At 48.2% G+C, this 25,860-nt stretch overlaps 2 protein-coding genes across 4 annotated transcripts in view; one reads left to right on the top strand and one right to left on the bottom strand.

The window, feature by feature from the left end:
* Positions 1 to 19,241, bottom strand: part of AARS1 (alanyl-tRNA synthetase 1) — a 36,002-nt gene extending 16,761 nt beyond the window's left edge. The window contains exons 1-7 of one of the 2 annotated variants that reach the window (XM_033218980.1): positions 19,165 to 19,241; positions 12,450 to 12,614; positions 5,294 to 5,482; positions 4,810 to 4,955; positions 2,512 to 2,703; positions 974 to 1,118; positions 477 to 622 (exon numbers count right to left, since the gene is read on the bottom strand). In XM_033218980.1, coding sequence (XP_033074871.1) covers positions 477 to 622; positions 974 to 1,118; positions 2,512 to 2,703; positions 4,810 to 4,955; positions 5,294 to 5,482; positions 12,450 to 12,593 — 962 coding nt within the window. In that variant the 5' untranslated portion in view covers positions 12,594 to 12,614; positions 19,165 to 19,241. Of the gene's footprint in view, positions 1 to 476; positions 623 to 973; positions 1,119 to 2,511; positions 2,704 to 4,809; positions 4,956 to 5,293; positions 5,483 to 12,449; positions 12,615 to 19,102 lie in introns of both variants that reach the window. The other variant, XM_033218979.1, reaches the window with a different exon arrangement.
* Positions 19,242 to 24,436: 5,195 nt separating this feature from the next.
* The window catches only part of LOC117088036 (ATP-dependent RNA helicase DDX19B), a 45,812-nt gene continuing 44,388 nt past the window's right edge, over positions 24,437 to 25,860 (top strand). For both annotated transcript variants that reach the window (XM_033218982.1, XM_033218985.1), the window contains exon 1: positions 24,437 to 24,577. In XM_033218982.1, the coding sequence (XP_033074873.1) occupies positions 24,506 to 24,577 (72 nt within the window). In that variant the 5' untranslated portion in view covers positions 24,437 to 24,505. The remainder of the gene's footprint in view (positions 24,578 to 25,860) is intronic.

Below are 25,860 nucleotides of genomic sequence, written 5' to 3'. Positions count from 1 at the left end.
TCGAGACCATCCTGGCTAACACGGTGAAACCCTGTCTCTACTAAAAATACAAAAAATTAGTCTGGCGCAGTGGTGGGCACCTGCAGTCCCAGCTACTCGGGAGGCTGAGGCAGGAGAATGGCGTGAACCTGGGAGGCGGAGCTTGCAGTGAGCCGAGATTGCGCCACTGCACTCCAGCCTGGGCGACAGAGTGACACTCTGTCTCAAAAAAAAAAAAAAAAAAAAAAATCTCTACTAAAAATAGAAAAATAAGCCAGGCATGGTGGTGTGCACCTGGAATCCCAGCTCCTTGGGAGGCTGAGGCAGAATCACTTGAACCCAGGAGGCAGAAGTTGCAGTGAGGCGAGATCACGCCATTGTACTCCAGCCTGGGCGACAGAGCAACACTCCATCTCACAAAAAAAAAGTTTCATAAAGAGTCATACATAGCACATGTGGTGCCAGTCCAAACACCACCCAGTGTGCAGCATACTTACCCGCGCCCTGTGTTGTCAGGCCGGCCACCATCAGCCAGTGCCACAGTGATGGTCCGAGCGTGGTCAGCCAGCACCCGGTAGGCCATGTCAATCCCATCAGCATCCTCAGCACCAACCTTCCCAGTGTACGGTCGGGCACCTGTGCCCTACAGGTAAGAATCAGGAGGCAGCCCTTTAGGAAGCAGCCATTCTGGCGCTACCTCACCCAAGGAGGTTCCTAGAGGATTGAGGAGCATTAGGAGAAAGGATGCCCGTCTTGCTAGATCCTATAACCCCAAGAATGTGACACTGGGGAAGTGGAGAGACTCCAGCCAGTTCCTACACTCAAAAATTACACTGTCTCAGGTCTAGAGCCTCACATTATTAACAATGAAGTAGGCAGATGGAAATGGGTATCCTTAGCTGGCAAAGCATGTGGTCATTTTTTGACAGCACTGTTAAGAACCCAGCCTGGAAAACTCCACAGAAGTTTGCAGGGTTTGCAATAGGACCAGTACCTTCTGAATGGCTTCAAAGTAAGGGACAAAAAGGTCAGTGTCATAGTTGGACATCTTATTCTGCAGCACAGATACCAGTCGCTCCAGGCCCATCCCTGTGTCAATGCTTTTCTTGGGAAGAGGTTTCAGAATGCCATCAGCTTCCCTGTATGATCCAGAAGAAGAGGGGGTTGAAGCAGAGACTCAAGCTGCCATCTCTCCAGTCCCTGCTGGTTAAAATTCATTTACAGAGCAGTTTGCAGGCTGTGACCATCTGCCATTTGCCCGGTTTGGTGGGAAGAGGGAAGTGGAGGGATAAAGGAAGGAGAATTACTCTGGGGTTCGTTTAAGAGTGAGGCAAGGCCAGGTGCAGTGGCTCAAGTCTGTAATCCCAGCACTTTGGAGGCTGAGGTGGGGTGGACCACCTGAGGTCAGAAGCTCGAGACCAGCCTGACCGACATGGAGAAACTCCGTCTCTACTAAAAATACAAAATTAGCCAGGCGTGGTGGCACATGCCTGTAATCTCAGTTACTCAGGAGGCTGAGGCAGGAGAGTCACTTGAACCCGGGAGGTGGAGGTTGTGGTGAGCTGAGATCACGCCATTGCACTCCAGCCTGGGCAACAAGAGTGAAACTCCATCTCAAAAAAAAAAAAAAAAAAAAAAAGGCTGGGCATGGTGGCTCACGCCTGTAATACCAGGATTTTGGGAGGCCGAGGCGGGCGGATCACTTGAGGTCAGGAGTTCGAGACCAGCCGGGCCAACATGATGAAACGCCACCCCTGCCAAAAATATTTTAAAAATTAGCTTGGCATGGTGGCACATACCTGTAATCCCAGCTACTCAGGAGGCTGAGGCAGAAGAATTGCTTGAACCCAGCAGGCAGAGACTGCAGTGGGCTGAGATCGTGCCACTGCACTTCAGCCTGGGTGACAGAGCAAGACTCCGTCTCAAAAAAAAAAAAAAAAAAACACAAAACCCCAAAACTGAGGCATGCTTCAAGGAAATGCGCTTTAAAACAGCAGTCCAGCTGCCGGGCATGGTAATTCACACCTGTAATCCCAGCACTTTGGGAGGCTGAGGCGGGCAGATCACGAGGTTGGGAATTCAAGACCAGCCTGACCAACATGGAAACCCCATCTCTACTAAAAATACAAAATTAGCTGGGCGTGGTGGCACATGCCTGTAATCCCAGCTACTCGGGAGGCTGAGGCAGGAGAATTGCCTGAACCCGGGACACAGAGGTTGCAGTGAGCCGAGATCGCACCATTGCACTCCAGCCTAGGCAGTAAGAGCAAAACTCCATCAAAAAAACAAAAAAACAAAAACAGCAGCCCAAAGTACAGCAGGTATGACATTATGGGAATAGCTCTCAAGAAGCTATTAGGTGCGACAAGGCTTAGTTCTTGAAAGAACAGGCCCATCCTTGTTCCAGAGATCAGAGGGGTAATCTGAGAAATAAAGAAATGAGCATTTAGCTGAGAAGACAGCCACACAGCTCCGAGTTCCTCTTCCCCTGCTCAGCTCAAGGAAAGGAATGGAGTAGGATCCCAAGGCTACCTGTTATACTGGATGAACACAAGGTTCCAGATCTCCAACACATTAGGGTCGTCCTGGTTGACAAGGTGTGCGGCATCCCGACCACCAATCCGGTCGTAGTGTATCTCACTGCAAGGACCGCAGGGGCCTGTGTCACCCATCTCCCAGAAGTTATCCTTCATGTTGCCTGGGAGGATTTTGGTGTCATCCAGCCTGACAAAGGAGTAAAGATAAGCCCAGTTACAGCCCCGACAAAGAGCTCTGTCCAGACTTACAACCACCACAAAAGAAATTCTTAGGATTGGCCGCACACAGTGGCTCATGTCACTGCACTCCAACCTAGGCGACAGAGAGACTCTGTCTCAAAAAAGAAAAAAAAAAAAAGAAATTCTTAGAATCTTTAATAAAGAAGTTCCAACCTTCAGAATTACTAATGCTAAGCCTGCACATAAAACCTGCTAAAGAAACAGAACATGACTCTTCTCAAGAGTGCCTACAATAGAAGAGAATACAAAATATACACATGCTATGACCGAAACTCAATGAAAATACACAAGGACATGAGTAAGGCCTAGAAAGGAACACATAATAATGAAAACGGCCATGTGCATTGCTTGAGCTCAGGAGTTTGAGACCAGCCTGGGCAACATGGAGAAACCCAGTCTCTCCAAAAAATTATTTAAAAAATTAGCTGGGTGGGGTGATGCACACCTGTAGTCCCAGCTACTTGGGAGAGGATCACTTGAGCCCAGGAAGTTGAGGCTGCAGTGAGCTGTGATCATGCCACTGCACTCCAGCCTGGGTGACAGAGTAAGAGCTGTCTCACACACGCACACACACAAGATTGTGCTTGCTTAATAAAGTGTAGATACACAGTACATGAAGTCAAGTAAAAGAGGATTTTAAAAACCAGGGTCAAGATTAATATTTAATTTTTACACGTTACTACCCAAAATTCCAACTACACTTAGACTACAGAGTCAACCAAGTAGGAGTTTTAGATCAAGTAAAAGGGAAGTTGGGTTGGAATAATATATCTAGAGTAAAAGTAATTAAAAAAACAGAGAAGCAGCCCTGTTTCCAAGTACAGTAAAAAGCTATGCACTAAAGGACAAAATAAGTAAAAAGAACAAGAAAATGAGGCAAACACATCATGGGCAGCCCAGCTATCTACAGAGGGCACACACCCCATGTTCAGATTCTCCTCGATGCAGCACTTGACAAATTTTACTAAATTCACAGCACAGAACACATATAGCTCACCTGCTGTCTTAGCTTGTATAGTATTGATTATACTTTAGAATTATGTTATGTTTAAAAAAACTGGTTAGCCACAGTGGCTGATGTCTGTAATTCCAGCAATTTGAAAGGCCAAGGCAGGCAGATCACTTGAGCTCAGGAGTTCAAGATCAGCCTGGGCAACATGGCAAAACCCTGTCCCTACAAAAAATACAAAAACTAGCCAGGCAGGTGGTGCATGCTTCTAGTCCTAGTTACTTGGGAGGCTTGAGATGGGAAGATCACCTGAGCTCAGGCAGTAAACTATGATTATACCACTGCACTCCAGCCTGGGTGAGAGTGAGACCCTGTCTCAAAAAACAAAACAAAAAAATTCCTTTTTCCAGCCGGGTGCAGTGGTTCACGCTTGTAATCCCAGCACTTTGGGAGGCCGAGGTGGGCGAATCACCTGAGGTCAGGAGTTCGAGACTAGCCTGACCAACATAGTGAGACCCTTATCTTAAAAAAAAAAAAAAAAAAGGAAGGGATAGGTGCGGTGGCTCATGCTTGTAATCCCAGCACTTTGGGAGGCCAAGGTGGGCAGATCACAAGGTCAGGAGATCAAGACCATCCTGGCTAACACAGTGAAATCCCGTCTATACTAAAAATATGAAAAAATTAGCTGCGCGTGGTGGCGGAAGCCTGTAGTACCAGCTACTTGGGAGGCTGAGGCAGGAGAATGGCGTGAACCTGGGAGGCAGAGCTTGCAGTGAGCCGAGACTGCACCACTGCACTCCACCCTAGCTGACAGAGCAAGACTCTGTCTCAAAAAATAAATAAATAAAATAAAAATTAAAAAAAGATATGAATGCATCTAAAAATACTCGGTCACCCAGGCTGGAGTGTAGTAGAGCGATCTCAGGTCCCTGCAACCTCCACCTCCTGGGTTCAAGTGATTCTCTTGCCTCACTCCTCCCATGGGCATCTCAAAATGAACCCAGAGATGGGCAATGACCACGTATTCCAGGTCATAAAACCCCACTCTGGCACTGAGTGTCTTTTCACTCCTCCATACTCTCAAGAAGTGATCTGCATTCTTACCCCAAATTTTGCCAGATCTGTTTGCATTCCAGATCTGGTTCTAAGCCAGCTGCTTCATCCCCGCCAAAGTAAGTAACATAAAGTCTTTCAATGGGAATGCCAAACTCTTGGGTGAGGAGTTCCAGAGCCATCTTACATGCCAATTCCTACAAAAAGAACAGAGAGAAAGATATGGAACATCACCAAACCAAAATCTATTTAGTATGAGCCCAGATCCTAGGAATAAAGACACAAAATCACAACACGTTCACTCTAAACTCAATCAAATTCAAGATCAGTTTATAGAAGAAATCCAAATATATACTGAAATCATCAAATTACAGGTACTACTTCCAGGAAATCTTAGAATTAATAAATCCCATTCATTCCTGAATCAGCTAGATGATATTTCACATTTTAAAACATGCAAAATTAGCACTCAGTTCCCACTGTGGAAAAGACCATTGTCCTCAAAACCCTAGTGGTTCTCCTGCTCTGAACTTACCTTAAAGTAATCTCCAAAAGACCAAGAGCCCAACATCTCGAAGAAGGTGTGATGATAGACATCCTTGCCCACATCGTCCAGGTCATTGTGTTTGCCCCCAGCCCGGATGCATTTCTGGGTATTGGCGGCTCTGCTCAGCTTTGCCATGGGGTGAGATGGGTCAATTGTGTTCAGGAAGATGGGTTTAAACTAAAAAAGGAGAGCAGTTCAACTTTTAAAGGGTGCAGGTGATGTCAGGTGCCCACACATTGGCAGGAAGAGACCACCACACTCTAACTGTGCAGTTCATGATTAACATGCCTGGAATATAGACATCTGTCAGAACAGGTGGCCTGGTGGAGCCAAAGCAGAGGGTAGCCTCTCGTGGAGCAGTCTGTCCTTGAACCTAGCTCCCTAACAGCCCCTAACACCACCAGTGACACCACCTGCAGAGGGGAAAGGCTTGCCAGATCTAACAGCCAAAGGCTGATGTGCTGAAACCTGGGCTTCTTCACAAGTCTCTGATGTTCAGGGCTTATAACATCTTTCTGGAAGAACTTATTCTGAAAATTGATATGTTCACTTGGCAGTAAACGTAAGGAAGAAGAAAAAAGACCTGACACATATTAAGGGAATAAAATCGGCACGTTGATGAATGATTGGATGTATCAGTCATCTAGCTGGGACGGACTTGCTCTGAGGATGTACCAGTCATGCTTTGATGTCTTATTGTTATTTGTTAACTTTGCTTTATATTTCCCACTAGACCTGTTCAATTCACTGCTATTCAATTTGGTAACTACTCGACAGGTTTTTTTTTTTTTTTTTTTTTTTGAGACGGAGTCTCGCTCTGTCTCCCAGGCTGGAGTGCAGTGGCCAGATCTCAGCTCACTGCAAGCTCTGCCTCCCGGGTTTACGCCATTCTCCTGCCTCAGCCTCCCAAGTAGCTGGGACTACAGGTGCCCGCCACCTCGCCCAGCTCTAGTTTTTTTCTTTTCTGTATTTTTTAGTAGAGATGGGATTTCGCCGTGTTAGCCAGGATGGTCTCGATCTCCTGACCTCATGATCCGCCCGTCTCGGCCTCCCAAAGTGCTGGGATTACAGGCTTGAGCCACTGCGCCCGGCCAGGTTTTCTTTTTTTTTTTGAGATGCAGTCTGTGTCGCCCAGGCTGGAGTGCAGTGGCGCAATCTCAGGTCACTGAGATTCTTTTGCCTCAGCCCCCCAAGTAGCTGAGATTACAGGCACGCACAGGTACACCTGGCTAATTTTTTTTTTTTTTTTTTTTTTTTAGTAGAGACGGGGTTTCGTCATGTTGACCACGCTGGTCTCAACCACCTTACCCCAAGTGATCCGAAGTGATCCACCCGCCTCAGCCTCCTAAAGTGCTGGGATTACAGGCGTGAATCACTGCGCCCAGTCTTACCATTAGACACTTGTGACTGTGTAAAACTGAATTAAAATTAGGCTAGGCAAGGTGGCTCATGCCGGTAATCCCAGCACTTTGGGAGGCCAAGAAGGGAGGATTCCTTCGAGCCCAGGAGTTCAAGACCAGCCTGGGAAACATAGGGAGACCCTGTCTCTACTTTTATAAAAATCAAAAAGTAAAATTAATTAGTAATTAATATTTTTAAAAATTAGAAATTCTCAGCCAGGCACAGTGGCTCATGCCTGTAATCCCCAGCACTTCAAGAGGCTGAGGTGGGCGGATCACCTGAGGTTGGGAGTTCGAGACCAGCCTGACCAACATGGAGAAACACTATTTCTACTAGCAATGCAAAATTAGCCAGGCGTGGTGGTGCATGCCTATAATCCCAGCTACTCAGGAGGCTGAGGCAGGAGAATCACTTGAACCCAGGAGGCAGAGGTTGCAGTGAGCCGAGATCGTGCCACTCCACTCCAGCCTGGGCTATACAGTGAGACTCCATCTCAAAAAAAAATTACAGTCTTGTGCTACATCACGAACTCCTTGAAAGCACACACTCTCTAACTCATCTCTGTATTTCCGGCACCTAGCTGGGTGCCTAATATCATTTCGAATTGGGGGTAAAAAAAGGTATTTGTTGATCAAGAGGCAATATGGCACAAAGGTTAAGGAAATGACTGTCTGGGTTCAAGTCCACACTGGCACTTACCAACTATGTGAGCATGAGCAACTGACTTGAGCTCTCAGTGCCTCGGTAGGGATGGCAACAGAGTTGGGCGTAAATGAGTTTAATGTGGCCGGGCGCGGTGGCTCAAGCCTGTAATCCCAGCACTTTGGAGGCCGAGACGGGCGGATCACGAGGTCAGGAGATCGAGACCATCCTGGCTAACACGGTGAAACCCCGTCTCTACTAAAAATACAAAAACTAGCGGGCGAGGTGGCGGGCACCTGTAGTCCCAGCTACTCGGGAGGCTGAGGCAGGAGAATGGCGTAAACCCGGGAGGCGGAGCTTGCAGTGAGCTGAGATCTGGCCACTGCACTCCAGTCCGGGCGACAGAGCGAGACTCCTCCTCAAAAAAAAAAAAAAAAAAAGAGTTTAATGTATGCGAAAGACAAAGAGCAGCGCCTGGCACACAGTAAGTGCTGCATGCAGGCTGACAGCTATTGTCAATAAGAAAATGTTTACAAGGTCAGGCACAGTGGCTCACGTCTGTAATTCCAGCAATTTGGGAGGCTGAAGCAGGCGGATCACGAGGTCAGGAGTTCGAGACCAGCCTGGCCAAGATGGTGAAACTCTATCTCTACTAAAAATATAAAAATTAGCCAGGCGTGGTGGTGGGTGCCTGTAGTCTCAGCTACTTGGGAGGCTGAGGGAGGAGAACTGCTTGAACCTGGGAGGCGGAGGTTGCAGTGAGCTGAGATTGCATCATTGAATTTCAGCTTGAGCGACAAGGCCAGGTGCGGTGGCTCATGCCTATAATCCCAGCACTTTGGGAGGCCAAGACGTGCAGATCACCTGAGGCCAGGAGTTCGAGACCAGCCTGGCCAACATGGCGAAACCCCGTCTCTACTAAAAATATAAAAATTAGGCTGCGTGCAGTGGCTGACGCCTGTAATCCCAGCACTTTGGGAGGCTGAGGCAGGCAGATCACGAGGTCAGATCAAGACCATCCTGGCCAACATGGTGAAACCCCGTCTCTACTAAAAAAAAAAAATACAAAAAATTATGGGTGTGGTGGCGGGCGCCTGTAGTCCCAGCTACTCGGGAGGCTGAGGCAGGAGAATGGCATGAACCCGGGAGGCAGAGCTTGCAGTGAGCCGAGGTTGCGCCACTGCACTCTAGCCTGAGCAACAGAGCAAGACTCTGTCTCAAAAAAAAAAAAAAACAATTAGCCAAGTGTGGCGACAACACCCATAATCCCGGCCACTGAAGCAGAAGAATCACTTGAGCCCGGGAGATAGAGGCTGCAGTGAGCTGAGATTTTACCATTGCACTCCAGCCTGGGCAACAAGAGCAAAATTCTGTCTCAAAAAAAAAAAAAAAAAAGTTTACAAACATTGGACTCCCTGATTCTTGTTGAGGTGGTTCATGTGGGAGGTGACAAAGCTTGCACCCAGGTATGCCTGAATAGAAACAGAAGCTTTCCAGTGTTCCAAAAGCCTATCTCATTGAGTAAGACCACCTAAAACTAGTGCCTCCAATTCTAGGCATATGCATAGGACTCACACATAACTGAAAATATTTTTCTTTTTTTTCCATTTTGAGACAGGGTCTTGCTCTGTCACCCCGGCTGGAGTCCAGTGGCACGATCACGGCTCACCTCAACCTCCTGGTCTCAAGCAATCCTCCCACCTCAGCCTCCCAAGAGACTGGAACTACAGGTGTGAGCCACCACCAGCTAATTTTTCCATTTTTCTTTAATTTTTTTCTTTTCCTTTCAGACAGGGTCTTCCTATGTTGCCCAGGCTCCTCTCCAACTCCTGGGCTCAAGCAATCCTCTTACTTTGGCCTCCCAAAATGCTGGAACTACAGGCATGAACCACTGTGCCTGGCCCATTAATTTTTTTTTTTTTTTTTTGAGACGGAGACGAAGTCTCACTCTGTCACCCGAGCTGGAGTGCAGTGACGTGATCTCGGCTCACTGCAACCTCTGCCTCCCAGGTTCCAGCGATTCTCCCGCCTCAGTCTCCCAAGTAGCATAATTTTTTTTGTGAGACCAGTCTCACTGTGTTGCCCAAGCTGGTTTGGAATTCCCAGGCTCAAGTGATCCTCCCATCTCAGCCTCCTCAGTAGATGTAATTACAGGGGCACTGTGCCCCATTTTTCATAATTTTATAGTTATTATTATAAGAGGCAGAATATGTTCCCACTGTTTCTAACTTTCCATGCCAGAAAAGACACCTAAGAGAAAAGAAAATGTCAACTCATCCCAGAGTGAGGAGCATCCTAAGGGCTGCAGATGCACTGGGTAAGCAGGGCTCCAAGAGAACCATCACAGGAAAGCCCTGAGAGCACCATCTAACCTGACCAGCCACGACCAGCCTGGGAAGTATTTAGTGTCACAGACAGGCTGACAAACTCCTCTTAAACTCCTTTATAAACTTCTCATGCTTTCATCATTTCAAGAGTTAACCCTTTTCTCTCACAATAAACCTTTCAAATGTCTTTTTCTTTTCTTTCCTTTTTTTTTTTTTTTTTTTTTTTTGAGACGGAGTCTCGCTCTGTCGCCCAGGCTGGAGTGCAGTGGCCGGATCTCAGCTCACTGCAAGCTCCGCCTCCCGGGTTTACGCCATTCTCTCGCCTCAGCCTCCCGAGGAGCTGGGACTACAGGCGCCCGCCATCTCACCCGGCTAATTTTTTGTATTTTTTTTTTTTAGTAGAGACGGGGTTTCACCGTGTTAGCCAGGATGGTCTCGATCTCCTGACCTCGTGATCCGCCCGTCTCGGCCTCCCAAAGTGCTGGGATTACAGGCTTGAGCCACCGCGCCCGGCCTCTTTTCTTTCCTTTTTTGAGACAGGGTCTCACTATGTTGCACAGGCTGAAGTGCAGTGGTATGATCAGGGCTCACTGTAGTTTTGAACTCCCAGGCTCAAGTGATCATCCTGTCTCAGCCTCCCCAGAAGCTGGGACTACAGGCACACACCAGTACACCTGGCTAATTTTTGTATTTTTAGTAGGGACAGGGTTTCACCATGTTGCCCTAGGCTGGTCTCAAACTTCTGGATTCAAGTGATCTGTCTACCTTGGCCTCCCAAAGTGTTGGGATTACAGGCATCAGCCGCTGCATCCAGGCTCACGTATATTTTTCATTCAACCTCCCCAAACAAACTGTACTAATAAATTTTCTTCAGCAATGGATCCAGAGTGGCACTGGTGGCAACAGTTTCAAGAAAGGGGTTAGGTGGGCGGGGTGTGGTACCTTAGCCTAGCCCTGTAATCACAGCATTTAGGGCAGCTAAGGCAGGAGGATTACTTGAAGCCATGGGTTCGAGACTAGCCTGAACGCCTTGGTGAGACCCCATCTCTGCATATAAATAAATAAAATAATTTAGGCCAGGCAAGGTGGCTCACATCTATAATCCCAGCACTTTGGGAGGCTGAGGCGGGTGGATGACCTGAGGTCAGGAGTTCGAGAACAGTCTGGTCAACACAGTGAAACCCCGTCTCTACTAAAAATACAATAATTAGCCAGGCGTGGTGGCGCACACCTGTAGTTCCAGCGACCTGGGAGGCTGAGGCAGGAGAATCGCTTGAACTCGGGAGGCGGAGATTGCAGTGAGCCAAGATCGCACCACTGCACTCCAGTCTGGGCAACAGAGCGAGACTGTCTCAAAACAACAAATAAATTTAAAAATAAATAAATAAAATAATTTTAAAAGCTGACATGCTAGAGCATGCTTGTAGTTCTGGCTACCTGGGAGGCTTACGTAAGAGGATCACTTAAGCCCAGGACTCTGAGGCTACAGCATGCTAGGATCATGCCACTGCACTTCAGCCAGGATGACAGAGTGAGACCCTCTCTCTGAAGAATAATAGCTGGCCGGGCACGGTGGCTCAAGCCTGTAATCCCAGCACTTTGGGAGGCCGAGGCGGGTGGATCACAAGGTCAGGAGATCGAGACCATCCTGGCTACCACAGTGAAACCCCGTCTCTACTAAAAATACAAAAAACTAGCCAGGCGTGGTTGTGGGCGCCTGTAGTCCCAGCTACTTGGGAGGCTGGGGCAGGAGAATGGCAAGAACCTGGGAGGCAGAGCTTGCAGTGGGCGGACACGGTGCCACTGCACTCCAGCCTGAGCCACAGAGCAAGCCTCTGTCTCAAAAAAAGAGACCAGGCGCGATATCGGGCTGATGCCTGTAATCTCAACACTTTGGGAGGCCAAGGTGGGTGGATCACAAGGTCAGGAGATAGAGACCATCCTGGGTAACATGGTGAAACCCCGTCTCTACTAAAAATACAAAAAATTAGCCAGGCGTGGTGGCAGGCGCCTACAGTCCCAGCTACTGGGGAGGCTGAGGCAGGAGAATGGCATGAACCTGGGAGGCGGAGCTTGCAGTGAGCTGAGATGGCGCCACTGCACTACAGCCTGGGCAACAGAGCAAGACTCCGTCTCCAAAAAAAAAAAACAAAACAAAAACAAAAACAAACAAACAAAAAAAAAACCACTAATGTTTGAGTACCTACTATGTGCGAAATACTGTGATACTGTGCTAAACATTTTGTATGCCTTACCTTATTTGCTTCTCACTAAAACCTACAGGCAGGCAATATTATTCCTCATTTTGCAAAGAAACTGAGTTCCACCACATAAAGTTCCACAAGATCACACAGGGAGTGACAGAATCGGAATTGGTTTGACCCCAGGGCTGTGCTGTTTTCTCGGCTCTGCTGCCTCTTTTTTTTTTTTTTTTTTTTAGACGGAGTCTCGCTCTGTCGCCCAGGCTGGAGTGAAGTGGCGCGATCTTGGCTCACTACAAGCTCCGCCTCCCGGGTTTACGCCATTCTCCTGTCTCAGCCTCCCGGAGTAGCTGGGACTACAGGCGCCCGCCACCTCGCCCGGCTAGTTTTTTTGTATTTTTTTAGTAGAGACGGGGTTTCACCGTGTTAGCCAGGATGGTCTTGATCTCCTGACCTCGTGATCCGCCCGTCTCGGCCTCCCAAAGTGCTGGGATTACAGGCTTGAGCCACCGCTCCCAGCCTCTGCTGCCTCTTATGTGAACAAACAGCCAAGAAAAAAGGAAAAACCCTTACCTGGTTCATGCCCGCATTGGCAAACAGCAAAGTGGGGTCATCCAATGGGATGGTGGCAGACGAGTGAATGTAGGTATGCTCGTTCCTCTTGAAGAAATCTATAAATCGCTGCCGGATTTCACTTGCTGTTAGAGTAGAGTCCATCTTAAAAGTCACCCCAAAGAACTAATCAAAGAAAAAACAATGAAGGAAAATTAGGGGAATTGAAAGTCAAAGTAGGGATTACACAAGACTTCTGGCTTCTCAAGCCAAGTCAAAGCAGGACTCAGGTGAGCTGTTTGATCCTAAAACCTCTATGTTGTAATGCCCAAGGCTAAAATCATCATCAAAGCAACACCACAGCACCAACAGACAGCAGCCCCATCTGTTCTTCCTTCCCATGCCAATCTCGAGAGGTTCAACCCCCAGCACAACAAGCACAGCACTGCTGAATGTTTGTTCATTAAACAAATATGTATTGAGCATCTGCTCTGTGCCAGGCCCCAGACCAGGAATTAGAAACAAGAGGGACAGCCAGGCGCAGTGGCTCATGCCTGTAATCCCAGCACTTTAGAAGGCCGAGGCGGGCGGATCACAAGGTCAGGAGTTCAAGACCAGCCTGGCCAACATGGTGAAACCCCATCTCTACTAAAAATACAAAATTAGCTGGGCATGGTGGCACGTGTCTGTAATCCCAGCTACTTGGGAGGCTGAGGCAGGAGAATCGCTTGAACCCAGGGGGCAGAGGTTGCAGTGAGCCAAGACCGCGCCACTGCATCCCAGCCTGGCGACAGAGTAAGACTCCATTTCAAAAAAAAAAAAAAAGAAAGAAAAAAAGAAAAAAGGGGAGACAAAGACCCTCAGTTTAGTCCAACTGGGGAAGAGGGAGAGTGGTTCAGGAGACCAGGGTTTGAGTTCTAGCTCCAAGTACTGAGGGAGTCACTTCAATAAAAGAAGGGGTCCATATGAGATTATCTCTAAAGATCCCTTCAGCTCTGTGTTGATACACAAGCCTAGAACTGCAAAGTTCCATTATCCCCAAAGCCAGGGTCTCTAGGTTTGGCCTGATGTCTTGGTGAGCAGCAATAGTCCTGGGGATGGGCCTATCTGTACAAGGGACCACCTGTATGTAGCAGGAATGTACCTACCTCTATGTAGCCTACATGCCCCAAGAACCCTAACATCAAACGGCTGCCTTCCAGCCATTAGATTACTAGGGAGTGGGGATGTTATAGCCCCACTTTGGAGGCACAGCTTACTGAAAGTGAAACAACAAGGGAATTGGTGGAGATGGAAACAACTTTATGACTTCAAAGTCCTTTCACGAGTTGGGCGCGGTGGCTCACACCTGTAATCCCAGCACTTTGGGAGGCTGAGGTGAGAGGATTGCCTGAGCCCAGGAGTTAGAGACCACCCTGGGCAACATAGCAAGACCTCGTCAGTACAAATAGTAAAAAAATTAGCCGGGCATGGTGGTGCGTACCTGTGGTCCCAGATACTTGGGAGGCTGAGGTGGGAAGATTGAGCCCAGAAGAGTGAGGCTGTAGTGAGCTGTGATTATGCCACTACACTCCAGCCCAGGCGACAGAGCGAGACCTTGTGTCAAAAAACAAAAACAAAAACAGGCCGGGCATGGTGGCTCAAGCCTGTAATCCCAGCACTTTGGGAGGCTGAGACGGGCGGATCACGAGGTCAGGAGATCGAGACCATCCTAGCTAACCCGGTGAAACCCCATCTCTACTGAAAAATACAAAAAAACTAGCCGGGCGAGGTGGCGGGCGCCTGTAGTCCCAGCTACTCAGGAGGCTGAGGCAGGAAAATGGCGTAAACCCAGGAGGCAGAGCTTGCAGTGAGCCGAGATCTGGCCACTGCACTCCAGCCTGGGCGACAGAGCGAGACTTTGTCTCCAAAAACAAAAACAAAAACAAAAACAGCTCTTTCACAGATACTACAATTTCCCTGAGAGGCAGGCTGGGGAGAAGTGACAGGCTTTGGTGAGAGTGCTGAACACTGGTATGGTGTTGTAGTGCCACACAGTGCTGTGTCTAGAAAAATGAGAACCATCTCATTCACAGTATTAACATTATTATCAAAGTGTCTCTGGAATTCCAGACCCAAATGTAACCTTAATTCACTTTTGCCTGAGTTTAGTTCCTTTTCTGTACAAAGCAGTATCTACCCTGCCTATTCAACTGAGGTGTCCTGAGGATCAAAAGCTATACTGTATTTGGAAGCAATCTGTAAAACGGAAAACCTTACGCAGGGTGCGGTGGCTCACGCCTATAATCCCAGCACTTTGGGAGGCCCAGGCGGGTGGATTACCTGGGATCAGGAGCTGAAGACCAGCCTGGCCAACATGGTGAAAACCCGTCTCTACCAAAATACAAAAATTAGTCAGGCATGATGGCGAGTGCCTGTAATCCCAGCTACTCAGGAGGTTGAGATGGGAGGACTGCTTGAACCCGGGAGAGGGTGGTTGCAGTGAGCCGAGATTGCGCCACTGCACTCAAGCCTGGGTGGCTAAGGGAGACTCCATCTTAAAAAAAAAAAAAAGGAGGCTGGGCACAGTGGCTCAAGCCTATAATCCCAGCACTTTGGGAGGCTGAGACGGGCGGATCATGAGGTCAGGAGATCGAGACCATCCTGGCTAACACGGTGAAACCCCGTCTCTACTAAAAATACAAAAACTAGCCGGGCGAGGTGGCAGGCGCCTGTAGTCCCAGCTACTCGGGAGGCTGAGGCAGGAGAATGGCGTAAACCCGGGAGGCGGAGCTTGCAGTGAGCTGAGATCCGGCCACTGCACTCCAGTCCGGGCGACAGAGCGAGACTCCGCCTCAAAAAAAAAAAAAAAAAAAAAAAAGGAAAACCTTGACAGAACAGAGTGGATATTACTTTTAAGTTGTTTAGCTGAAAGTTTTCTTTTTTTCTGGTTCTGTCCAGACTGGAGTGCAGTGGGACAATCACTTAAGCAGCCTTAAACTCCTACGCTCAAGTGATTCTCCTGCCTCAGCCTCCCAAGTAACTGGGACTACAGTTGAAAACCACCATGCCCAGTTAATTTTTTTTTTTTTTTTTTTTTGAGACAGAGTCTCACTCTGTCACCCAGGCTGGAGTGCTGTGGCACAATCTCAGCTCACTGCAGCCTCCACCTCCCAAGTTGCTGCAATCCTCCTGCCTCAGCCTCCCAGGTAACTTGGATTACAGGCACGTGCCACCACACCCAGCTAATGTTTGTATTTTTAACAGAGTCAGGGTTTCACCACGTTGCTCAGGCTGGTCTCGAACTCCTGACCTCAGGTTATCTGCCAGCCTCAGCCTCCCAAAGTGCTAGGATTACAGGCATAAGCCACCACACCCAGCTAATTTCTGTTTTTGTTATAGATGGTGCACTGCTATGCTGCCCATGCTCGTCTCGAACTCCTGGCCTCAACCTCCCAGTTGGGATGGCATGAGCCACCATGCCCAGCCAAAGTTTTCTTCTTATGAGGAAGATACAATACAGATGTACAAAGTGAACAGGAGATCCTGACGCCAGCTACTTTTCAAAAGACACATGAGTTTCCCATTTTTGCTTACTCATTCACCATAATGAATGCATACTATGCGCCAAGAATCAAACTGAATGAGAGCCTATGTCCTTCCTGGGGAGACGATCATATACAGAATTAACTGCAGTATTGTGTAAAAGGACTGAATATATTAACTATGAGCCTACGAAGGCTGGAACTATTAAAAGCTGTATCTCCACATTCATTTATTTACCCCATTTATTCAATATAAATTCAATATATTTATTCAACATAAACTCATTCATTTATTCACTGGAAGGCTGTATGGGATACAGAGGTAGCACAAAGGCAGAATCTCAGGTTTCACTTAATAACAGGAGCTGTAAACGGCTTGGGTGCCTTAAATCACACTGTGGCTCCAGCCACTCCACAGGAATTTTTTTTGAGGCAGGGTCTCCCTCTCTGTCACCCAGGCTGGAGCGCAGGCAGTGGTGCAATCATTTGGCCTTCCAGGCTCAGGTATTTCTCCCACCTCAGCCTCCAGAGCAGCTGGGACTACAGGCATGTGCGACCACACCCGGCTAATTTTTTGTATTTAAAAAAAATTTTTGAGGCCGGGTACGGTGGCTCACGCCTATAATCCCAGTACTTTGGGAGGTCGAAGGCAGGTGGATCACAAGGTCAGGAAATCGAGACCATCCTGGCTAACATGGTGAAACCCTGTCTCTACTAAAAATACAAAAAAAAAAAAAATTAGCGGGGCGTGGTGGCACATACCTGTAATCCCAGCTACTTGGGAAGCTGAGGCAGGAGAATTACTCAAACTTGGGAGGCAGAGGATACAGTGAGCCGAGATGATGCCACTGCACTCCAGCCTGAGCGATAGAAGATTTTCGCCCAGGTGCAGTGCCTCGTGCCTGTAATCCCAGCACTTTGGGAGGCCAAGGCAGGTAGATCACCTGAGGTCAGGAGTTCGAGAATAGCCTGGCCAACATGGTGAAACATGGTGAAACCAAAAATACAAAAAAATTAGCCGGGCATGGTGGTGGGCGCTTATAATCCCAGCTATTTGGGAGGCTGAGGAAAGAGAATTGCTTGAACCTGGGAGGCGGAGGCTGCAGCGAGTTGAGACCTGTCTCAACTTTTTTTTTTTTTTTTGAGACAGGTCTCTGTCACCCAGGCTGGAGGGCAGTGGCACAACCACCACTCACTGCCACCTCCGCCTCCTGGGCTCAGGTGATCCTCCTACCTCCGACCGTCAAGGAGCTGGGACGACAGGTGCTCACCATCACAACTGGCTAATTTTTTTGTAGAGACAGGCTACTCTCAAATTCATGAGCTCAACCGATGGGCCCACCTCAGCCTCCCAAAGTGCTGGCACTACAGGCATGAACCACTGCACTGGGGTGCCACAGGACCTTTTAACATGCTCTTCATGTGCCAGGTAAGCTGTCTGCCCCACTCCTTTCCCTAGTAAACTTCTCATTTTTGATGTATCAATTCCAAAGAAACTTATTTCCCCGGACACAGTGGCTCATGCCTATAATCCCAGCAGGGGCATTTGGGAGGCTGAGGCAGGAGGATTGCTTGAGGCCAGGAATTCAAGACCAGCCTGGGCAACATGGGAACACCTGAACCTGGGAGGTCAAAAAAATTTTTTGTTTTTTTAATTAGCCAGGTGTGGTGATGTGCACCTGCAGACCCAGCTACTTGGGAGGCTGAGTGCAAAGAGTCGCTTGAGCACTTGAGCACAGAAGTTTGAAGCTGCAGTGAGCTATGGTCACACCAAAACACTCCAGCCTAGGTAACAGGTTGAGACTCTGCCTCAAACAACAACAAATGTAAAGACTTTTTTTTTTTTTTTTTTTGAGACGGAGTTTCACTCTTGTTGCCCAGGCTGGAGTGCAATAGCGCTGGCAATCTCGGCTCACTGCAAGCTCCGCCTCCCGGCTTCAAGCGATTTGCCTCAGCCTCCGGAGTAGCTGGGAATACAGGCATGTGCCACCACACCTGGCTAATTCTGTATTTTTAGTAGAGACGGGGTGTCTCCACGTTGGTCAGGCTGGTCTCGAACTTCTGACCTCAGGTGATCTGCCTGCCTTGGCTTCCCAAAGTGCTGGGATTACAGGGGTAAGCCACCGCGCCCGGCCAAGACACTTATTTAAGAAAGCTTTCCCCTTCTTGCTAAAGCTCCCCCTTTTACTGTCTCACAGCCTCAAGTGTTTCCCTTCATAACTTCCACATGCGCTTAATGACTTGTTTAATGTGTGCCTCCCCCATCGGGCTGTCAGTTCCATCCCAGCAGCTACGACTGTTTTGGGCTACTTTTTGAAACGGAGTCTCCTTCTGTCACCCAGGCTGGGGTGCAATGATGTGATATCAGCTCACTGCAACTTCCGCCTGTCAGGTTCAAGCGATTCTCATGCCTCAGCCTCCCGAGTGGCTGAGATTACAGGCATGCGCCGACACGCTCGGCTAATTTTTGTATTTTTAGTAGAGACGGGGTTTCACCATGTTGGCCAGGCTAGTCTCGAACTCCTGACCTCAGGTGATCCACCCGCCTCGATCACCCAAAGCGCTCGGATTAAAGGCGTGAGCCTCCGCGCCCGGCCCTGGGCTCACTATTACAGCACATCCTCAGCATCTAGTACAGCGGCTGCTAAATACCTATTTCGTGATCAGGTATACTAATCCTTTAACAGCAAGTTCGGAATTAACTCACATGCTTCAACGCACACCGAGAAATACAAACTGTTTTACAGAACAGCTGAAGATGACGGTCTAGGTGGGCCTGGACCGGCATCAGCTGTTTCATTTTAAGAAATCAGGGAATGGCTGGCTCACAGCAGGACTCCCCCCAGCTGGCCCATCCTTCCTCCTGTGCCCCCACCCGCCCCAGGGGATTAAAACCAAGGGAGATGAAACCTCAGGTAGGCAACCGTGAGGTCTTGGTGCTCAGCAAATCCACCCGAGGCCGCGACACTCGCAGCGCTCCCGGGGGCGAACGCAAGGCCACACTGTCCAGCTCCCGCTCCCGCCCAGACTGGGCTTCTCCAGGCCACGCGGGGCTTGACCCTGGGGCCCACTGCGGCTGCCGAGCTTTCCCCCCAGGCTGCGGGCCCAGCCGCTCTCCTAGCACCGCAGAGCTCTCCGAGGGCCGCCTACCTCTCCTAGGGTCGCAGTCCACAGCTCCTCCCTCCGAGTCCCTGGCCACGGGCTCGCTGTACCTATTACCGCAGGCGCGCAGCTGTTCTGGCCCCAGGACACCGCCGGCCACAACCCGCCGCGCCCCGTCCAATCAGAGCGCGCTGTCGGAAAGCACCCCGCCGCGCCTTACCTCATGAGATTTTATTGGTCAATCAACATGCTAGTCAAACTGAGGACGAATCCGCTCATTAGCGGATTCCTGGGAAGGCGGCTCTAAATTGGCTGATGCAACTGCGAGAAAAGATGGGATGGGGTGCGTCACGTGATCGAGTTAGACGCCGACTCCCGGAGGTCGACATTTTGGTTTCCATAGGCAAATTCCTAATACCACAATTGACATAGTTAATAAGGGGAGACGGTAACGTGTCTCGGTAGACACGTTAGAGGTCACAGGTCTTGGTATAATTCTGTTTATTTTAGTTGCTGAGTGATATGCAGCCCTCAAAGATTCTGACATTGTGCCCATGGTTACACTTGTCCTGGGGAGACCTTGAATTTGGTGTGGAAGAAATTGGATCGGCATCTGGTCCTCGATTTGCCTTTGAAAAAAAAAAAAAGTTAGTATTTATACGCCTGGGGGAGGAGGGTATACACACACACACACACACACGCACGCACATATGTATATGCCAGGCGCGGTGGCTCACGCCTATAATTGCAACACTTTGGGAGACCAAAGTGGGAAGATCACCTGAACCCAGGAGTTGGAGACCAGCCTGGTCAACATAACTAGATCCTGTCTCTACAAAAAAAATTTTTAAAGGCCGGGCGCGATGGCCCGCACCTGTAATCCCAGCAGTTTGGGAGGCTGAGGCCGGCGGATGACGAGGTCAGGAGATCCAGAGCATCCTGGCCAACATGGTGAAACTTCGACTCTACTAAAAATACAAAATTAGCCGAGCTCGCGCCGGTAGTCCCAGCCACTCGGGAGGCTGAGGCAGGGGAATCGCTTGAACTCGGGAGGTGGAGTTTGCAGTGAGCCTAGGTAGCGTCACTGCACTCCAGCCTGGCGACAGAGCAAGACTCCATCTCAAAAAAAAAAAAAAAAAAAAAAATTAGCCAGGCATGGTGGCGCATGCTTGTAGTCCAGCTGCTTGAGAGGTTGAAATAGGAGGATCACTTGAGCCTAGGAAGTTGAAGCTGCAGTGAACCCTGATCGTGACACTGCATTCCTTGGGCGACAGAGCGAGACCCTGTCTCAAAAAATATATGTATTTATATGTGAGGCATTGTATCAAACATTTCACATGTTTGTTTCATTTGATTTTTAAAACGTGTATGAGGTCAGCTGGAGTCCCCTTTTTACAAATGAGGAAATTACCTTGCACAAGTTCACACCCAATAGTATGTTGCAGAGACAGGATCCAAACCTGTGTCTATTTAACACCAAAGCCCATGCTCTTAACCACTGCACTATTACCTACATCATCTGATATATCCAAATACACGGGTAATAAATTGTGCTGCTGGCCGGGCACGGTGGCTCAAGCCTGTAATCCCAGTACTTTGGGAGGCTGAGACGGGCGGATCACGAGGTCAGGAGATTGCGGCCATCCTGGCTAATATGGTGAAACCCCGTCTCTACTAAAAAAATACAAAAAACTAGCCGGGCGAGGTGGCGGGTGCCTGTAGTCCCAGCTACTCGGGAGGCTGAGGCAGGAGAATGGCGTAAACCCGGGAGGCGGAGCTTGCAGTGAGCTGAGATCCAGCCACTACACTCCAGCCTGGGCCACAGAGTGAGACTCTGTCTCAAAAAAAATAAAAATAAAAATAAATAAATAAATTGTGCTGCTGATCATAACGCAATTACAGACATTACAGAAAAATACTACTTTTTATGTAAAAGAGCATCCTACACAAAAAGGTCAAGCCCAAAAGCCAGTAAAAAACATAAATCATTTGATTTACCTTCCCAGTTCATAGCAGCTCACGAATAGTAATCATCAAACCTAACATTCGTTGAGCATTTAGTATACAGCAGGCACCAATCTAAGCTTTTAATCCTCACAACCCTATAATGAGTAACTATTACTATCTACTTTTATTAGAGTAAAATAAGGCAGAGAGAGAGGTTAAGTAACACAGAGAAGGGCAAAATCAGGAGACACAGGTGTTTATTCTGATCCACAGTGCCCTAAATAGCATATATTTAGCCTAAACAATCTGGGAAATGAATCAGACTTCTGTGCCACCACACTTAGAAAGCTAAAAGGTATGTGTGAATCATACTTTCAAAATAAAATAATACAGGTTGTAATGTCAATAATTTAGTTCTGCTGCCAGAGTTGTTACTAGGATAGTACCTTCACTAATAAAATAATTATAAACAGATTAAAATAATTTTTTGGCGGAGAGTGGTGGCTCACACCTGTAATCCCAGCACTTTTGAGAGGCCGAGGCAGGTGGATCACAAGGTCAGGAGATCGAGACCATTCTGGCTAACACGATGAAACCCCACCTCTATTAAAAAATACAAAAAAATTAGCTGGGCATGGTGGCAGGCACCTGTAGTCCCAGCTACTCGGGAGGCTGAGGCAGGAGCATGGCGTGAACCCGGGAGGCAGAGCTAGCAGTGAGCTGAGATCAGGTCACTGCACTCCAGCCTGGGCCACAGAGTGATACTCTGTCTCAGAAAATAAATAAATAAATAAATAAGAACTTTTTATTCATCCATTAAGAGAGATTGTAGGCCAGCACAGAGGCTCACCCCTGTAATCCCAACACTTTGGGAGGCCAAGGCAGGATGATCAATGGAGCCCAAGAGTTTGAAACCAGCCTAGGCAACAGAGTGAGACTCTGTACAAAAAAAAAAAAAAAAAAAATTATTTTTAATTAGCTAGGTGTGGTGGCATTCACCTGTAGTCCCAGCTACTGAAGAGGCTGAGGCACGAGGATCATTTGGAGCCCAGAAACTGAAGGCTGCAGTGAGCTAAGATCTCACGACTGCACTCCAGCCTAGGCAACAAAGCAAGACCCTTGTCTCTCTCTCTCTCTTTTTTTTTTTTTGAGACGGAGTTTCACTCTCGTTGCCCAGGTTGGAGTGCAATGGCATGATCTTGGCTCATGGCAACATCTGCCTCCTGCCTCAGCCTCCCAAGTAGCTGAGATTATAGGCGCCCACCACCACGTCCAGCTATTTTTTTTTTTTCTATTTCTGGTAGAGATGGGGGTTTCACCATGTTGGCCAGGCGGGTCTTGAACTCCTGACTTTGTGATTCACCTGCCTCGGCCTACCAAAGTGTTGGGATTACAGGCATGAGCCATCGTGCCTGGCCGCCTTGTCTCTTAAAACAAAAAAAAAAGAGAAATTGTAATTAAGGCCCAATAGTCTCATTCCTGTATAACTAATGATATTTTTCTCTTGTAGATAATGTCAACTACATGCCAGAAAGAAAGCTGTCTTAATGCAATGCGCAAATTATATATTTTAGGAAACTACTGGCAAGTTCTTGATTTATTCTAGACTAAGCAAATAGGCCTGTAGGTATGAGTGAGCGCTATGCACATGTCTTGCTCTCCAGTAGAACATTTGTTGAACTTCATCTTGGGGCATGAGAAAGATAACCAAAGGCCTCAAGATAGTACAACAGCTGTGATTGAGCCACTACACTCTAGCCTGTGCGGCAGAGTGAAACCCCGTCTTAAAAACAACAGGCCGGGCGCGGTGGCTCATGCCTGTAATCCCAACACTTTGTGAGGCCGAGGTAGGCAGATCACCTGAAGTTGGGAGTTCAAGATCAGCCTGGCCAACCTGGTGAAACCCCATCTCTACTAAAAATACAAACATTAGCTGGGTGTGGTGGCGAGCACTTGTAATCCCAGCTACTCGGAAGGCTGAGGCAGGAGAATCGCTTGAACCCGGGAGGCAGAGGTTACAGTGAGCCGAGATTGTGCCACTGCACTCCAGCCTGGGTGACAAGAGCGAAACTCTGTCTCAATAAATAAAGTTTAAAAAATTATAAAAACAACAGCAAACAGAAACAAGCTAGCATGATGGCAAATGCCTTTAATCACCACACTTTGGAATTCTCAGGTGGGTGGATGGCTTGAGCTCAGGAGTTTGAGACTAGCCTGAGCAACATGGCAAAACTCAATCTCTACAAAAAAATACAAAAATTAGCTGGGCGTGGTGGCATGCATCTGTAGTCCCAGCTATTCAGGAGGCTGAGGTGGGAGGATCGCTTGAGCCAGGGAAGCAGAGAATGCAGTAAGCCATGATCGTGTCACTGCACTCCAGCCTGGTTGACAAAATGAGATGGTGTCTCAATTTTAAAAAAGAAACAAATGGGCCGGGCGCGGTGGCTCAAGCCTGTAATCCCAGCACTTTGGGAGGCTGAGACGGGCGGATCACGAGGTCAGGAGATCAAGACCATCCTGGCTAACACGGTGAAATCCCGTCTCTACTAAAAAATACAAAAAACTAGCCGGGCGTGGTGGCGGGCACCTGTAGTCCCAGCTACTCGGGAGGCTGAGGCAGGAGAATGGCGTAAACCCAGGAGGCGGAGCTTGCAGTGAGCTGAGATCTGGCCACTGTACTCCAGCCTGGGCGACAGAGCAAGACTCCGTCTCAAAAAAAAAAAAGAAAGAAAGAAATGGAAATAAGTGGAAAAAAAAAAAACTAACATAGCTTTGGAAGGATGTAGCTCTAGACTCTTAACTCTCCCAAGGCATCTTAGCTACTTTTAGCATCTATAAAATGAGTTTACAATGCTCACTAACTCGGTACTAAGTCAAATGGGGATGGCTGAATTTTTAAGAGCCTCTAAAGGAATATTTCAATTGAGCATATTATCATTTTTTTTGCCTCGTGTATTTTTCAGACCATAAAACGCTAAAGGAATCACCTAGGATCTCAAAATGCTGCTAAATTGAATAGGCCTGGGATAGGGCCTGAGCGCCTGCATTTTTAACAGGCTTCAGGTGATATTTATGCTGCTAAGAGATTATACTTGGAATACCAAGGGTCTAGTTTAGAGGATGTGCGTCTGCACCTATTTGTTCAGATGCAAAATTTTGAAAAGTTTGACCCACGGGGGAGATGCTAATGGCTCGTCATTCACCAAATGAGTGACCACTACGTGTTAGTCACTGAGGATCAAGATTAAAGACGGCAGACACTGCCCTGCCCTCATGGAGTTCCCAGCCTCACCAGGAAGCCAGGCATTTAGCAGGAAACAAAGCCCTCAGCGGGAGGCTTGCGCTGGTCTTTGGCCCCCCGAGTTCCTGGGCACATCCCGTGGCGCTGTATCGTCCCCTCAGCTGATTGGCTGACAGGATTTCCAGGTCTCAGCCAATGAGGCTCCGGCTTGGCCAGTGCCAAAAGCGGCGGTTGTTGGAGTGCAACTGCCATGATCAGCTGCGATGGCCGGGGCTGCCGGCCGGGTCCGAGGTCACGCCCTGCGGCGGTTTCCCATCACCCTGCCTGTGGGCGACGTGAGTATCTGCGAGGGTATAAGCCAGACCCTTTTCCCCACATTTAGATGCCTTCCTTGTCCCTACTCCTGGGGAGAGGAATAACAGTATTTCTCGAGGCTTCGGCCCAAGGTCTTAGCCTTGTGATCTAGAATCCTCCAGCTGTGAAGTGGGTACTTCCTGTGATTTCAGGGTAAACTGAGACTGGCTAGGCTCACGTGGGAGTAAATGCAGGAGACTGAATTCCAATCCAGATGCTCTTATTCCCCGAATCCTCTTCTCTCCACGCCCACTTTGGAAACCAGGTTCCTTCTTAGTTGGAGTCTCACAATGCGCAGGTGTGTTGGGGGTGAACTTAGGAGAGTCTGGAACCCCGATGCTATTTTTAAGTTTTTTGTTTTGTTTTGAGACAGGCTGGAGTGCAGTGGCACGATCACAACTCACTGCAGCCTTGAACTCCTGGGCTCAAGTGATCCTCCCACCTCAGTCTCAGGAGTAGCTGGGACTACAGGCTCGCGCCACCACACCCAGCCACTTAAATTTTATTTATTTATTTATTTTTTTTTTGTAGAAACGGGGTCTCTCTATGTTGCCTAGGCTTGCATATTTATTTAGTAGAAGAAAAAACACATGCAAAAATCGTGTACGGGAAGGATAAACGCCAAATTTAGGATAGCTGCTGTCTTCCTGGGATGCGTATACGGAGATTATCAGCTGGACCTTAGTAATTTTATGTCTTAAATTTTGAGGTGGGAATCTAAGTATTTGTTACATTATACTCTTTCTTGTTTGTCTGAAATACATTTTTAAAAGGAAAACATGGAGCCAAGCACAGCTGCACACACCTATAGTCCCAGCTACTTGGGAAGCAGAGGCAGGAGGATGTCTTGAGCTCAGGAGTTCAAGGATATAGTGTATGCTGTAATTGTGCCTGTGAATAGCCACTGCACTCCAGCCTGGGCAACATAGCAAGATCCTGTCTCTAATTAAAAAAAAAAAAAGAAAGAAACATGCATATGGAAAATAATATCAGAGGATAAAGCATACTCAGTCCACCTCCACCCTTCTAGAGACCCTCACCAGGAGCAGCCACTGTTATCAGTTTTGTGTGTATCTTAAGCTTTTTTTTTTTTTTTTTTTTTTTTTGAGACAGAGTCTCGCTCTGTTGCCCAGGCTGGAGTGTAGTGGCATGATCTCAGCTCACTGCAAACTCTGCCTCCCGGGTTCAAGCAGTTCTCTGCCTCAGACTCCCGAGTAGCTGGGATTACAAGCACCCACCACCACGCTCAGCTGATTTTTGTATT

The sequence above is a fragment of the Trachypithecus francoisi genome, unplaced genomic scaffold (genome assembly GCF_009764315.1).
Source record: "Trachypithecus francoisi isolate TF-2019V2 unplaced genomic scaffold, Tfra_2.0 Lachesis_group10, whole genome shotgun sequence".
NCBI lineage: Eukaryota > Metazoa > Chordata > Mammalia > Primates > Cercopithecidae > Trachypithecus > Trachypithecus francoisi.
Note: the sequence above shows the minus strand (reverse complement) of the source record. Positions and strands in the feature narration are given on the sequence as shown.